At 45.4% G+C, this 16,721-nt stretch overlaps 1 protein-coding gene across 1 annotated transcript; it reads left to right on the top strand.

Moving 5' to 3' along the window:
• The first annotated feature begins 211 nt into the window (after positions 1 to 211).
• On the top strand, positions 212 to 15,066 carry epsti1 (epithelial stromal interaction 1). The gene is made up of 11 exons (XM_046363440.1): positions 212 to 475; positions 2,266 to 2,324; positions 3,512 to 3,595; positions 3,755 to 3,828; positions 5,501 to 5,584; positions 6,231 to 6,304; positions 7,377 to 7,461; positions 9,821 to 9,904; positions 10,022 to 10,083; positions 10,367 to 10,572; positions 14,442 to 15,066. The coding sequence occupies exons 1-11, from the start codon at positions 282 to 284 to the stop codon at positions 14,567 to 14,569; spliced, it is 1,134 nt and encodes a 377-aa protein (XP_046219396.1). The 5' UTR covers positions 212 to 281; the 3' UTR covers positions 14,570 to 15,066.
• The last annotated feature ends 1,655 nt before the right edge of the window (positions 15,067 to 16,721 follow it).

Below are 16,721 nucleotides of genomic sequence, written 5' to 3'. Positions count from 1 at the left end.
TTTACAAAATGTTCGAATTTTTCTTACATGTCGACATTAGAGTATTTAGTGTAGATCATTGACAAAAAATGTAAATTAAACACATAAAAAATCCCACTTTGTACAACAAATTTAGGAAAAGTCAAGAGGTGTGAATACTTTCTGAAGGCACTGTAGTCTGTGGGTAATACTGGGAGTTAACATTACAATACGCGTGTCTGCCACAGGGGGTAGGGGCTTCTCCAATTTACCGGCGTCTCAGACAGTTCCGTGTCAGTAGCCATAGGATATAGGCTGCCACCATGGACGACCAGGGATATTATAGTAATAATAGAATCAATTTGACCAATTCAGGAGTTAATCGGAGAACAAATAGGCAGTCTGGAAATAATGCATGGCAAGAGCCCGGGGATTCCAATCCTGATGTCAACGCTAACGCACCTGTTAACGCGAACACCGACCCACAAACACAGCAGGATCCAACTCAGCCTCGACAGTGAGTAGTAGCCAATAATAGTTATCTACATTAGACTATGTATTTTCCAATGTTTCAATGGGATATTCGGGCTATATTGATATGGAAGGTCCTCTTCTGCATCAAGTTTAAGAAAAATTGGGAAAAGTTTTGGAAGTATTATTATGTAAAAGTTGGGAATGTCATTCAAATTAAGAATGTATTAAATTAAGTATTTATGTAAAGTCATATTCTCCTTTAGGCTACAGTAAATTTCAGTTTCGTTTCATGCTCTTAATTCCTGTGAAATGGAAGAGAAAACCAGAGATTACTTTGAGGAGATGGAAAACTGCATTGGAATCCTAATAGGGCCTATTGTGTACGTTGTCAATGGGCCGCGCGGTGCATTCTGGGCGATTGTGGGACAATTGGCGCTCTCCTTTCAGGAGTGAATGGGAGTCAATTGGGCGCAAGTTTAAAAACCGAACGTTACCATGAATTTCGTGAACATGAAGTACACATTTACACATCTTTTGGAGATTAACTTGTTATCTATAATATCGTATAGCTTTGGAATCGTGACATTACGTACTTCCGAGGAAAATAGGCAGGTTTATCGACTCACCTGATTTTGAGAAGGGATTGCGTGACGATTAAGTTAGCAACCGCGTGACACAGAATGACAACGTAAACGTGATTGGTCGACAGTTTGCTGGGCGGGATGTTATACATTGGCCATTCGTTCCTATCTCCTTCTGTCTCTACTATCTCTGGTGAAAATAGTCTATGCGCACGCATACGCACATGAGCAGACGCTTGCGTTCTGTTTTGGTGCACAAGAATATTGCCTCTGTCTGGTAAAACCCTTGGCACAGAAGATTATTAGGGTTATTACACGTCTAAGTAGGGGGAGGCATTTACATTTCCCTTTCTCTTGCTTTCTCTGACTGGTTGCATCACCGCTTGATATGGCAACTGCTCTGCATACGGAACAGGAACAGCCGCCCCTTAGCACTGGCTCTGCTTTTATACATACATAGTATTTGTGTACATCACATATTTAAATAAAGTTACTCCCCCTTAGTTCATCTGCCACCATTACATTCCTATTCTGAGTTCTTTGCTTGTTTACGCCCACTAACGCTCATATCTACTTTTGGTTACAACGATGGCAGAACTCTTTCCATGTTCTAAAAAGAATGTATGTATTGCATGCTTATGTTTTAGGTGTTAGTCATTAGCTATCTTGCCTACATCTTTCTTCCTGTATCCTGCTGACCACAGCACGTTCAGCTGTCATGAATGCAGCATGGTCTTGGTTAATGTATTGTTTCAAAAATAGAGTATAGCCTGGGTGTCATGAGGCCTGAGTGTCATCTTCTCTTAACGTGCATGTCCTTGCTATTTCAGCCTTGCAACCAGACCTATGTAATGCTAAGCTCTCTCCTCAATGGTTCGCTCCAACACTACCCAGACTTTTTGAATTGACCCCCTTTTTACACTGCTGCTACTCACTGTTTATTATCTATGCATAGTCACTTTACCCCTACCTACATGTACATATTACCTCAATTTACTTCGACTAACCTTTACCCCAGCAACTTGTCCCGGACAGGTACCCCCTGTATATACTGGAGGCTCGTTATTGTTATTTTATTGTGATATTTTTTTTCGTGCTTAAATACAAATATATATATATTATTTTTTTTTCTTACAAAAAAATGTTGGTTAAGGGCTAGTAAGTAAGCATTTCATGGTAAGATCTACACATGTTGTATTAGGTGCATGTGACAAATACACTTTGATTTTAATTTCCATGCTCTCTCTCTCAGTTCAGATGGGTTCACCATGATACCACCCATTGAATCACGAAGGAGTAAACTACAAATGAGTAAGTCTTGTTGTAGCGACCCTGGTATATTGACTCGTTGTAGCGACCCTGGTATATTGACTCATTTACATTTACATTTACATTTACATTTAAGTCATTTAGCAGACGCTCTTATCCAGAGCGACTTACAAATTGGTGCAATCACCTTTTGACATCCAGTGGGACAGTCACTTAACAATAGTGCATCTAAAACTTAGGGGGTGGGGTGAGAGGGATTACTTAACCTATCCTAGGTATTCCTTAAAGAGGTGGGGTTTCAGGTGTCTCCGGAAGGTGGTGATTGACTTGTCCTGGCGTCGTGAGGGAGTTTGTTCCACCATTGGGGGGCCAGGGCAGCGAACAGTTTTGACTGGGCTGAGCGGGAGCTGTACTTCCTCAGTGGTAGGGAGGCGAGCAGGCCAGAGGTGGATGAACGCAGTGCCCTTGTTTGGGTGTAGGGCCTGATCAGAGCCTGGTATATTGACTCGTTGTAGCGACCCTGGTATATTGACTCGTTGTAGCGACCCTGGTATATTGACTCGTTGTAGCGACCCTGGTATATTGACTCGTTGTAGCGACCCTGGTATATTGACTCGTTGTAGCGACCCTGGTATATTGACTCGTTGTAGCGACCCTGGTATATTGACTCGTTGTAGCGACCCTGGTATATTGACTCGTTGTAGCGACCCTGGTATATTGACTCTGCCACTTGAGCATGCTTTTGTGGCACTATCGATTTCTGGGGGTCGGTTCAAGGTGCACTCCCTGCCTGTTTTATTACATTAGCATTGATATATCTCTACATCCCTCCCTCCATCCCTCTATCCCTCCCTCCCTTCCCATCTACCCCTCCCTCCAGTAATAGTATATATTAGTAATATACTATATATTGTATTATAAACTGGGTGGTTCGAGCCCTGAATGCTGATTGGCTGACAGCCGTGGTATATCAGACCATATAGCACAGGTATGACAAAACATTTGTTTTTACTGTTCTTATTATGTTGGTAACCAGTTTATAATAGCAATAAGGCACCTCATGGGGTTTGTGGTATATGGCCAATATACCACGGCCACGTTGCGTCGTGCCTAAGAACAACACTTAGTCGTGGTATATTGGCCATATACCACACCCCCTCGTGCCTTATTGCTTAAATATACTTGGAATGTAAAATGTCAACATGTCACCATTCTCTTTTAACCTGCAGTGGCTCAGAAAGAAGAGGAGGATTTACAGAGATGGAAGGAAGCAAATAGACCTGGTCCTGTCCAGCTGGCCCCAGAGAGGCTAGGTATACACACACACACACACACACACACACACACACACACACACACACACACACACACACACACACACACACACACACACACACACACACACACACACACACACACACACACACACACACACTAATAATATTATCTTCTAATGCATGTATCTCTGTAAGGTGGTGCTGTGTCATTGGCTGAGGCCAGAGAGAGGCAGCTGTTGGAGTTACGCCGATCTAAATTGCAGAAACAGGTATTCCATCATTACACTTTACAATAAAGATGTATTTATACCTTTATGGCCCGTATTCCATCATTACACTTTACAATAAAGATGTATTTATACCTTTATGGCCCGTATTCCATCATTACACTTTACAATAAAGATGTATTTATACCTTTATGGCCCGTATTCCATCATTACACTTTACAATAAAGATGTATTTATACCTTTATGGCCCGTATTCCATCATTACACTTTACAATAAAGATGTATTTATACCTTTATGGCCCGTATTCCATCATTACACTTTACAATAAAGATGTATTTATACCTTTATGGCCCGTATTCCATCATTACACTTTACAATAAAGATGTATTTATACCTTTATGGCCCGTATTCCATCATTACACTTTACAATAAAGATGTATTTATACCTTTATGGCCTGTATTCCATCATTACACTTTACAATAAAGATGTATTTATACCTTTATGGCCCGTATTCCATCATTACACTTTACAATAAAGATGTATTTATACCTTTATGGCCCGTATTCCATCATTACACTTTACAATAAAGATGTATTTATACCTTTATGGCCCGTATTCCATCATTACACTTTACAATAAAGATGTATTTATACCTTTATGGCCCGTATTCCATCATTACACTTTACAATAAAGATGTATTTATACCTTTATGGCCCGTATTCCATCATTACACTTTACAATAAAGATGTATTTATACCTTTATGGCCCGTATTCCATCATTACACTTTACAATAAAGATGTATTTATACCTTTATGGCCTGTATTCCATCATTACACTTTACAATAAAGATGTATTTATACCTTTATGGCCCATATACCATCATTACACTTTACAATAAAGATGTATTTATACCTTTATGGCCCGTATTCCATCATTACACTTTACAATAAAGATGTATTTATACCTTTATGGCCCGTATTCCATCATTACACTTTACAATAAAGATGTATTTATACCTTTATGGCCCGTATTCCATCATTACACTTTACAATAAAGATGTATTTATACCTTTATGGCCCGTATTCCATCATTACACTTTACAATAAAGATGTATTTATACCTTTATGGCCCGTATTCCATCATTACACTTTACAATAAAGATGTATTTATACCTTTATGGCCCGTATTCCATCATTACACTTTACAATAAAGATGTATTTATACCTTTATGGCCCGTATTCCATCATTACACTTTACAATAAAGATGTATTTATACCTTTATGGCCCGTATTCCATCATTACACTTTACAATAAAGATGTATTTATACCTTTATGGCCCGTATTCCATCATTACACTTTACAATAAAGATGTATTTATACCTTTATGGCCCGTATTCCATCATTACACTTTACAATAAAGATGTATTTATACCTTTATGGCCCGTATTCCATCATTACACTTTACAATAAAGATGTATTTATACCTTTATGGCCCGTATTCCATCATTACACTTTACAATAAAGATGTATTTATACCTTTATGGCCCGTATTCCATCATTACACTTTACAATAAAGATGTATTTATACCTTTATGGCCCGTATTCCAGCCTGGCATTTAAAACCCTCACATTCTGTTAATTCCTTGATGATGCCTTCTAAATAGCCCTTGACAGACAGTGTGAGTAAGTTGTCTACTTGTGTTGCGTGAAGCTGAGAAAAGAGGAGATGGACCGGCAACGGAAACAGGCTGAGGAAGAGGAGAATGACAGGATGAAGGCTAAACAGCGGGAGAAGGTAAGAGAGGGATGGAAAGGGTGTTAGCACTGTACAAATACATCTCTTAATTACTATTGATGTCAATGTATTGTTACATACCATATACTGTAGGTATACAGAAGGTATTGTTTCTCTCTGTAATACCATTTCATTCCAACAGATGTCACTGCAGACAGCTGGCAGGCACACTAATCCTAGATGCGGTGATTGAATGAGAGAGAGAGAGAGAGAGAGAGAGAGAGAGAGAGAGAGAGAGAGAGAGAGATAAAGAGAGGAAAATAGACAGAGAGGAAGAGACATATCCACACCCATCATTAAGGAGACAATAGTTCCCTGACTGATTGATGGTGTTTCCAGGAACCACAGGTTGCAGCAGAGAGAGCTGTTACACATGTTTGAGTCCATGTCTGGCTGTCCTCCTCTGAGTGGTGAATACAGACAGAGATGTCTTAATAGTGGTTCATGAAGGACACCAGAGCAGTGGTTACGGAACCTTTATCGAGTCACCTTAATAACATTACATGCACTGTCTTGTGACCCACCTAATGAAGCTGACCATGCTTCTCTCTACAACCTAGTCCTAGATTGTAACCTGAGAGGGAATGGTTACGACAAGTCCCTACTAATTAGTAACAAGTCACAGATGTGTTCAACTATGTTACAGGCTGAGAGACTGGAGGAGAGGAGAGAACAGGAGGAGAGGCAGAGGAGAGAAGTTCTCCAACAGGACCACCTCAGGTCAGCACTTTGAACTTGTGAATAAATAAGGTTTTTCTGTAGCAGACATCAGAGGAGGTGAGGGCGTGTGACACACACTTAACCTGTCTCTCCCTGTTTACCTTCACATCCATCACTGAACCATGTAAATCCTTCTACTCACCTGAAGTAACATACCGTATCATTACAGGTGGAGGAGAGCACAGAGTGTTATGTGCAGGAATCTGTTCTCATAATAATATTAATACTGGTCCAAACCCTTAGCCCTTAAGCACCCAACGGAGTTATTGTGTTATTGGAACCCTGGCTACATTCCAACCCCTCTGGAGGAAAATGATGTTTGATGTCACACCACTGGCACCAGCCGAACAACAACAAACATGACACACACTAGGAGAACTGTAGGGAAGGAAAAATACAGGCATGTACAGACAGACGGACGGGCGGACGGACGGACGGGCGGGCGGGCGGGCGGACAGACAGGCAGACGGAGGGAGGGAGGGAGGGACGGACGGGCGGGCGGGCGGACAGACAGGCAGACGGAGGGACGGGCGGGCAGGCAGGCGGACGGAGGGAGGGAGGGAGGGACGGGCGGGCGGGCGGGCAGACGGAGGGACGGACGGGCGGGCAGACAGACAGGCAGACGGAGGGAGGGAGGGACGGGCGGGCAGACAGACAGTCAGACGGACGGAGGGACGGAGGGAGCATGTTGGAGTCAGGGTTAGAGAGAGGAGAGGCAGTTACAGAGTCCAGATGACGGGGCTACAGATGGGACTGAGACGGGGACAGGACCGTTAGGACAGAGGACAGAGGACTGAGAAACAGGACAGGAAAGAGGATGAAGACAGTAAGAGTCAGACCAGGACAAACAGACTAGGTGACCCCCCTGTGAGGGAGAATCAGGAGTGTCTGCAGAAAACATTAACACCAGTGTGTGTGTGTGTGTGTGTGTGTGTGTGTGTGTGTGTGTGTGTGTGTGTGTGTGTGTGTGTGTGTGTGTGTGTGTGTGTGTGTGTGTGTGTGTGTGTGTGTGTGTGTGTGTGTGTGTGTGTGTGTGTGTGTGTGTGTGTGTGTGTGTGTGTGTGATCTGCAGGAAGACAAAGCAGTTCCTTCAGAGGGTGGAGAGGTCAGATGCAGCTCCATTGGCAGTAACTAGTGCCTCACACACATCACCCTGGGTAGGACTATGTGTGTGTGTGTATACTAGACAGGGCCCTGGGTTCAGAACTCTCAGAGTTGTGGCTGTGAAGTCAGGGGTAATTCACACCAATGGATCCATCTTTGTATACGATCTGCTTTCATTGACCATGGTGGAGTGGGGATAAACTCAGCCCCAGAAATGTTGGTCCAGCCCAGCCCGGGGAGAGGACCCATCCCCTTAATATATTATCCTCTGGTTAGAGCTAGTGGACAGTGTGTGTGTGTGTGTGTGTGTGTGTGTGTGTGTGTGTGTGTGTGTGTGTGTGTGTGTGTGTGTGTGTGTGTGTGTGTGTGTGTGTGTGTGTGTGTGTGTGTGTGTGTGTGTGTGTGTGTGTGTGTGTGTGTGTGTGTGTGAGAGAGAGAGCCTGTGCACAGAGAGACTTTAGAGGTTGTGATTGGATTTAAGTAAGTGTAAAGAAATACACACTAGAAGTCTTGCTGTCTCTTTCTCTCTCTCTCTGTCTATCTTTCTTTACCCTCGCTTTCCTTCTCCATCTCTTTCTCCATCTCTTTCTCTCTCTCTTTCTCTCTCTCTCTATCCCCCCTCTCCTCATAATTTGATGGTTATAGGAAGGGAGTTGGTGGGTTAGGCTCACAGAGTTCACATAAAGTATGGAGAGATGGCGAGAGAGAGAGAGAGAGAGAGAGATGGATAGAGAGAGGGGGGGAGAGGGAGGGGGGGGGGGTTCACTTCCGACAGACCAAGGGTGGAATAACCTGTGTAGTTCTGGTGAAAGTACCTGGAAGGAAGCCAATGAGAGGCCAGGATGCAGGAAGACCTGCTAATCACAGATGTCATATTTGGTATGTCATCCAGGTCGATATGTCAACCAGCTCCACAAGAACCAATCAATCTACCTGGAGAGGATGGAGAAATAGACCACAAGCCATCGTAGCTTAATGTGTGTAATATACTATTGTTTGTATGTAGTGCTAATAATAGTAGTGTTGATGTCTCATCTCAGCCCTAGCCTGGTCTCAGTGGTGTCGTGTCTGGTGATGCTGCAGACAGCAGACAGGGGAGAGCAGGAAGGAAGTTTCTCAGGGTTTGAGTATGTGTGTGTTAGGGAAGGGTTTCATACTGTACTGACTGACAACAGTATTATGTGTCAACTGACATCTTTATTCAAATTACACACACAGCTGTGGTAGACAGACAGATAGACAGAGGAAATGTTTTCTTGTGTGGCCCTTTCTCATTGTTGTGCAAGTTTCTCTAGTTTCCCTTATTTCTCACCTTATTGGGAGAATTAGCTGTGCCAGGAGTGATAGAGAAGGAGAGAGAGAGAGGGTGAGGAGAGGGAGAGAGGGTGAGGAAGGGAGAGAGAGGCTGAAGAGAGGGAGAGAGAAAGAGGGAGAGAAAGAGAGGGTACGGAGAGGGAGAGAGAGAGAGGGTGAGGAGAGGGAGAAGAGAGGTTGAGGAGAGGGAGAAGAGAGAGAGAGAGAGGGTGAGGAGAGAGAGCGATGGGAAGAGGGCATGCAAAGATGAGGAAACAGAACAGGAATCGAGAAATAGAGTGATAGCAGAAGAGAGAAAGGGATTCCTCTCCCTGACAGGCAGTGACTGTAGGATAACCCAAAAGGATAGAAACATCACATGACACTACCTGTCATCTCTGTGGAGACAGTCATTCACAGAGTAATGTGTGTAGCGGTATGCCTCTCCAGTTTCCATAGAGATCCTACATTCTATTCATATATTTTCTGCTTGTTTTCTCTGAAAACATGGTAGTGAAGGAGTGTCAGGATGTCTGTGTTCCTGCTTTACTCTCTATTGACCTGGTCTTCTGGAGGTGCTCCAGACTGCAGTACTGGATCCGTCCAAGCTAAACCAACGTCACAGACCCAGTGATCAAAGCCGCTGAACAGGAGGGGGAGAGCAACGGGAAGAGAGTGTGGTTGATGTGGTCTCTACTGGGGTACTGGGGAATTTGTTGTTCTTTCAGAGATGGTTCCTTAAGGGACGATTAATATTCCTTATATCCTCTGTTTGTGTGGGGAGTGTGCGTGCACGTGTGTGTGTGACTGTGTGAGTTTTGTGTTGTGTGTGCACTCCCTACTCGCCAGAGTCGGAGGATAGAGAACAGAGAAAGAGCCTAACACCAGAAAAACAACTCTCTCTCTCTCTCTCTCTCTCTCTCTCTCTCTCTCTCTCTCTCTCTCTCTCTCTCTCTCTCTCTCTCTCTCTCTCTCTCTCTCTCTCTCTCTCTCTGTCTCTCTGTCTCTCTGTCTATCTGTATGTCTGCTTAAGTGTGTCTCTGTCTCTGTCTCTGTCTGTCTCTGTCTGTGTTCAAACAGAGGCCTCAGACCCTGTTTTCTTATGTTCCTGTCCTGCAGGCCAGAGCCCAGGAATACAGGTCAGAGAGGAGAGAGGAGGAGAACACCGCTCTACAGCTGAAGAAGGAGGAACAGAGGAAGAAGGTACCCTGTCAAATATACAGCCATTGCTAACAAATGTTATCGGTATATGTAGCCCAAGCAGGAATGAAACTACAGTTCAGTTATGGGGGCAGTACTAATCCATGTTCTTCCCCTCAGAGTGAGGTTTTGGAGGAGAAAGAGAGTGATCAAGAGAAGGAGAGGATGAGAGAATTGAGAAGGTATGCTAATTTTTACAACAATGTTCAAACCTAGTTGTCATTTTTTTATGTTAAGTGATCTGTTTAGACATTGTTCCCTTATTTATTTTGCTCCAGTAGTTGGCTGGATGGCCTGTAATCTGTTGATATTTCTATTCTCTTTTTAATAGTTTAAAATATATTATTATCCCTGTAAAGGAGATGTTACTTGCAGCATTACAAACATTAGCATAGAAACATACTGAATACATTCCAAGGAAACACATACATTTTATAACACACAAATGACTATGTCTGGTGGCAGGGGGAGATCAGCTTTCCTCGACCGACTGCAGGGTGGGGGCACAGAGGTTGCAGGGGGGCAGATTGAGCTACAGTGCCCCCCTGTGGCTATGGAGGAGGACAGAAGAGGCTGGCAGACCCATAGCCAGACCTCCCGACCACAAGACACCTTTACATCCCCGGAGCCTGACCCAGCACACAGCACCTCAGAGTGGCGAGAGGAGACCAGTAAGACACACACGGATGCACGTCCACATACACACTTGCACACTGGGTACCGTTAATTACAGCCTGTCAGTAAGGGAGGGAAATTCTGGTGTCTCTGAGCCAAGCTGTCAAGTAGAAAGGAAAAGCTTCTCAGTGTGATGCTGTCAGAGGGAGAGTCGGGAATGACTTCACGGCTCTCAAGTCACTCTCCATGGGCCACTTTGACCACTGCCTCCTATCTACAAAAAAGGCAATAATACAGTGTAGTGTAAATACAATTCCAAAATAATGTATGAATCAATGTGTCAGAGACATTCCAGTGATCAGGGCTTGAAACACTTCATAGAGATCCTTCTGACATTATTTCATTCTCCTGGTGCCAAGGTGTGCAGTCTTCAGATGTGTGTGTGTTTGTGCAGAAGACTAAACCCTTTAAATGAACCCATCAATGGCAGCAGCCATTGCCAAAGCCCACATAGCAGCAGCAGGACAGGAGCAGATGTTCTGTTGACTAGAGTTTCCTCATAACATAGGTACACTTTGATTCCCTTCCCACGTTCCTGGGCTTCTGTAGCTGATGGCATCTGATACTTGAGCTTATTTCTGTTGGATTCACTTCAGGACCAGTTCACTTCAGGAACATTTCACTTTGGGAACAGTTCACGTCGGGAACAGTTCACTTCAGGACCAGTTCACTTCAGGACCAGTTCACTTCAGGAACAGTTCACTTCAGGACCAGTTCACTTCAGGAACAGTTCACTTCGGGAACAGTTCACTTCGGGAACAGTTCACGTCGGGAACAGTTCATTTCAGGACCAGTTCACTTTAGGAACAGTTCACTTCAGGACCAGTTCACTTTAGGAACAGTTCACTTCAGGACCAGTTCACTTCAGGACCAGTTCACTTCAGGACCAGTTCACTTCGGGAACAGTTCACAGCAGGAACAGTTCACTTCAGAACCAGTTCACTTCAGGAACTACTGCTACTTGTCATCACATCTGTAAAGTACTTTTGCTCTCAAGGTCACATTGCATCCATGAAAACTTGCATTAGTTATCCAAGGCAATGCCTAGGCTTTGCTCAGTGGGTTTCGCAGGAGACCTGGGTTCGAACCCAGCTGTCATCACAGTACACATAGTTTTCTGCCTGTCAGTGCAGAGATTTGCCTGGCCAAACTATCTCAGCCATCATCCCTGACAAACCAACGCCATTCATCCTTTCTAACCAATTAGCAGCAGGCTGTGAACTGGCTTGGATGGCTCAGTGGTTTGGAGCATGGGCCTGGCAATGCCAGGGTTGTGGGTTTGATGCCAGGCTTCTGGGTTCCATGCCGGGGTTGGGGGTTTGATGAAAGGGTTATAGGTTCAATCCCGGGGTTGTGGGTTCGCTGCCAAGGTTGTGGGTTCGATGCCAGGGTTTTGGGTTCGTTGCCAGGGTTGTGGGTTCGATGCCAGGGTTGTGGGTTTGATGCCAGGGTTGTGGGTTTGTTGCCAGGGTTGTGGGTTCGATGCCAGGGTTGTGGGTTCGTTGCCAGGGTTGTGGGTTCGATGCCAGGGTTGTGGGTTCGATGCCAGGGTTGTGGGTTCGTTGCCAGGGTTGTGGGTTCGATGCCAGGGTTGTGGGTTCGTTGCCAGGGTTGTGGGTTCGATGCCAGGGTTGTGGGTTCGTTGCCAGGGTTGTGGGTTCGATGCCAGGGTTGTGGGTTCGTTGCCAGGGTTGTGGGTTCGCTGCCAGGGTTGTGGGTTTGATGCCAGGCTTCTGGGTTCCATGCCGGGGTTGGGGGTTTGATGAAAGGGTTATAGGTTCAAGGGTTGTGGGTTCGCTGCCAAGGTTGTGGGTTCGATGCCAGGGTTGTGGGTTCGTTGCCAGGGTTGTGGGTTCGTTGCCAGGGTTGTGGGTTCGCTGCCAAGGTTGTGGGTTCGATGCCAGGGTTGTGGGTTCGCTGCCAAGGTTGTGGGTTCGATGCCAGGGTGTTGGGTTCATTGCCAGGGTTGTGGGTTCGATGCCAGGGTTGTGCGTTCGATGCCAGGGTTTTGGGTTTGTTGCCAGGGTTGTGGGTTCGATGCCAGGGTTGTGGGTTCGATGCCAGGGTTGTGGGTTCGTTGCCAGGGTTGTGGGTTCGATGCCAGGGTTGTGGGTTCGTTGCCAGGGTTGTGGGTTCGATGCCAGGGTTGTGGGTTCGTTGCCAGGGTTGTGGGTTCGCTGCCAGGGTTGTGGGTTTGATGCCAGGCTTCTGGGTTCCATGCCGGGGTTGGGGGTTTGATGAAAGGGTTATAGGTTCAATCCCGGGGTTGTGGGTTCGCTGCCAAGGTTGTGGGTTCGATGCCAGGGTTGTGGGTTCGTTGCCAGGGTTGTGGGTTCGTTGCCAGGGTTGTGGGTTCGCTGCCAAGGTTGTGGGTTCGATGCCAGGGTTGTGGGTTCGCTGCCAAGGTTGTGGGTTCGATGCCAGGGTGTTGGGTTCATTGCCAGGGTTGTGGGTTCGATGCCAGGGTTGTGCGTTCGATGCCAGGGTTTTGGGTTTGTTGCCAGGGTTGTGGGTTCGATGCCAGGGTTGTGGGTTCGTTGCCAGGGTTGTGGGTTCGATGCCAGGGTTGTGGGTTCGATGCCAGGGTTGTGGGTTCGATGCCAGGGTTGTGGGTTCGATGCCAGGGTTGTGGGTTCGCTGCCAGGGTTGTGGGTTCGATGCCAGGGTTTTGGGTTCGTTGCCAGGGTTGTGGGTTGATCCTGGAGACACCCGTCAACTTGGATCCGATAGCTGTTGTAAATGGCCATGTTCAGTAACCACCCTCATTAGGGTGTAATGTACAGAGTCCAGTTGGAAACTGGAAATAGTTTTGGAGAAAAGCATCTGTCGGCTAAATGGCCGTGGTGATTAAGGATATAAAGAGGATGCTAGTCCTTCACCACCATAACACTCCTAATCTCCTCCTGGCTGGCTGATGACCTCTCCCTCCAGGCTCCTCACACTGCCCTGCTCAGTGTGTGTGTGTGTGTGTGTGTGTGTGTGCGTGTGCGTGTGCGTGTGCGTGTGCGTGTGCGTGTGCGTGTGTGTGTGTGTGATCAGGGACTGTTATATTGTGGTTAGTTGGAGGATCAGGTTGGATCAGAATGACTGTGGTGGAAGATCAGTGTTTCTTATTTTTCTTTCTCTCCACCCCCCCCTCCCCTCCCTCTCTCTCTTCTCCGGTCATCTGTCCTTCCTGGCTGAACCAGATGAACCAGCAGAGAGCATCATGGGAGTGTCCTCTCAGACTGCAGTGAACGGGCTTGGTCTGGGATGAGACTGTCATCCTTATTTCTTGTCTGACTGTGTGTGTGTGTGTGTGTGTGTGTGTGTGTGTGTGTGTGTGTGTGTGTGTGTGTGTGTGTGTGTGTGTGTGTGTGTGTGTGTGTGTGTGTGTGTGTGTGTGTGTGTGTGTGTGTGTGTGTGTGTGTGTGCGTGCGCACATGTATGTGTGTGGGATTGGATGAGGATTTGGTGTTTAGAATACAAAGCAGAGCTCTGTCATCGTTTCTCATTACAAGGAACATTCATCCACTGAAAACCCACATTAACACACGGTTATATTAACAGTATTGTACTTTTCATGTAGCCTACCTTTGGCCGGCTAATAGCCAAACCACCAATCAAGCAACATTATGGACAAAAGCGTTCAAATCCTGTTGCTGCAGGATTATTTTGCTGTGACAATATACATTTGAAATTAAGATCCTGCATCTGTATTCACACTGTGTGTGGTATAGAACTCCATGAGAGCAGTTGTCTTGCTTTCCCAGGCTTGTCAAGAGACCGCAACAAAGGATTTCTTTGTTGCCTAATATGACTGGAAAAATCATACATGTGCATAAATGTCAAATGTAACACTGAACTCTGTTTTTCTCTCCTCCAGATCCAGACTTTGAGTGGGTTGTGATGAAGCTTCAGAATAGCTTCCCGTTCTGTGAGAGACCCTTTCTGGAGGACATCGTCATTCAGTGTAACGGAGACTATCAACAGGCCTATGACTTACTTATCTAGTGTTGCGGAGACTACCAACAGGCATGTGTGTTAGTCTAATGACAACCCTTGTGTATTAACTTTTAGTGCTGAATCTTCCTCATATCTTCATCTAGTACTAATAATATTCTGAACCTTGAAAGTAATAGTACAATTGTGAAACTTGATTCCATAAAAATGATAATATTGTGAAACTTGAAAATATCTATGGATCAAGTAATGATACTATTGTGAAAGGTAATATCTTAGTAATAATAATAGAGTGAAACGACTTAATTTCTTCATTACAAATTACAAATTGCTCCATTGTGTCTGACATTGATTTAGGATGTTTTTTACAAATGAGTTGTAGGTCACTAGGATGAGTCAGCATCTTTATATCCATTTGGCTTTTAACAAGCTCATTGTGTTGTTATGGAAACATCTGTCCTGTTTTCTGTTTCTCTGTATAAAGGCTAATCACAATAACATGTTGGCTATCCATTACAAGGGTTTGTCATCTGTATGATGGACAACAATTGACCGTCTCCCTTGGTGTGTCCTATTAGATAATATATTGGGTCTTTATGTTCTGTGTCACCTCTGGTTTCACTGAGATGTTTGACGTTTCACTTTTGTATTCTTCCGATGTTTCCCTGATTGAATTAGTATTGTGATGTTTGGGTCAGCTATCCAGGGCTGTCGTTGGTCAACACGATACGATACATGGTTGAAGAAGCTTTGTCTTTGTCTTTCTATGATGCTGTACTTTCTAAGGGCACTTGCGAATATGTCTTTGTCAGTTGACCCAAAATAGAACAACATAGAAGCCAGTGTTTGTAACAATAGGACACAGAGGTGATTTTTAAAAACCACTTCCATTCATTATTTACCGGACAATAGCGATGCCATCCCCTTCTTATAAATGATCAGAACATAGAACAGAGCGGTACTTTCACATGGGTTCAGGGTTGTGTTACTGCCAACCAAAACCTCTCTCAGATATAATGGAAGTACTTCTGGTAAATGTGACTCCACAAAGTCTTCAGAGATGACCTGGAGATCTACCTGTTGCCACCGTTCAACTGGGCCAGGTTGAGATACAGTAACTTAACAACCAACGTCATGCCTCTTCAGCTACACAGTGAGGATAGGAGTACACCTGAACACACCTGCCATAGCTGAAGCAGCTTGTGTGCGCATATATATATTGTTTCCAATGGGCTTTTCTTCGCTATCGCTTAAGTGGACGAGTCCTCTGTCCCTAGATGAATGTTGTGTGTACATGCAGTTGACTAAATCGTGGTACAAACCACCACCCTCAGCATAATCAAACCAGTATTGCACAAAGCTTTGTCTTGATGAGACCATGCTACAATAAGGTATCACGTGATGATTTTCGGGCGGTATATGTGTATCTGTTACAGGATCTGGCACACACACAAACGCGCATAAACGCACGCACACACACACACAGTAAGCAGTAGCAGCTGACTTGACAAGTGTGTATGATATGCACAGGAAACGTGGGAGGTTAGCTACAAAGAAGACAGAAACTCTTAGAATCGACCCAAAATGAGTCAACAATGTCAAAAACAACATTTCTCTCAGGGATGTAGATATAGCTAGCCCTAACCCTAACTTCCTGTCCACACCCCAGCTCAGCCCTAACCCTAACTTCCTGTCCACACCCCAGCTCAGCCCTAACCCTAACTTCCTGTCCACACCCCAGCTCAGCCCTAACCCTAACTTCCTGTCCACACCCCAGCTCAGCCCTAACCCTAACTTCCTGTCCACACCCCAGCTCAGCCCTAACCCTAACTTCCTGTCCACACCCCAGCTCAGCCCTAACCCTAACTTCCTGTCCACACCCCAGCTGAGCCCTAACCCTAACTTCCTGTCCACACCCCAGCTCAGCCCTAACCCTAACTTTCTGTCCACACCCCAGCTCAGCCCTAACCCTAACTTCCTGTCCACACCCCAGCTCAGCCCTAACCCTAACTTCCTGTCCACACCCCAGCTCAGCCCTAACCCTAACTTCCTGTCCACACCCCAGCTGAGCCCTAACCCTAACTTCCTGTCCACACCCCAGCTCAGCCCTAACCCTAACTTCCTGTCCACACCCCAGCTCAGCCCTAACCCTAACTTCCTGTCCACACCCCAGCTCAGCCCTAACCCTAACTTCCTGTCCACA

Source organism: Oncorhynchus gorbuscha, linkage group LG09 (assembly GCF_021184085.1).
Source record: "Oncorhynchus gorbuscha isolate QuinsamMale2020 ecotype Even-year linkage group LG09, OgorEven_v1.0, whole genome shotgun sequence".
NCBI lineage: Eukaryota > Metazoa > Chordata > Actinopteri > Salmoniformes > Salmonidae > Oncorhynchus > Oncorhynchus gorbuscha.
This window is presented reverse-complemented; position numbering and strand designations above follow the sequence as displayed.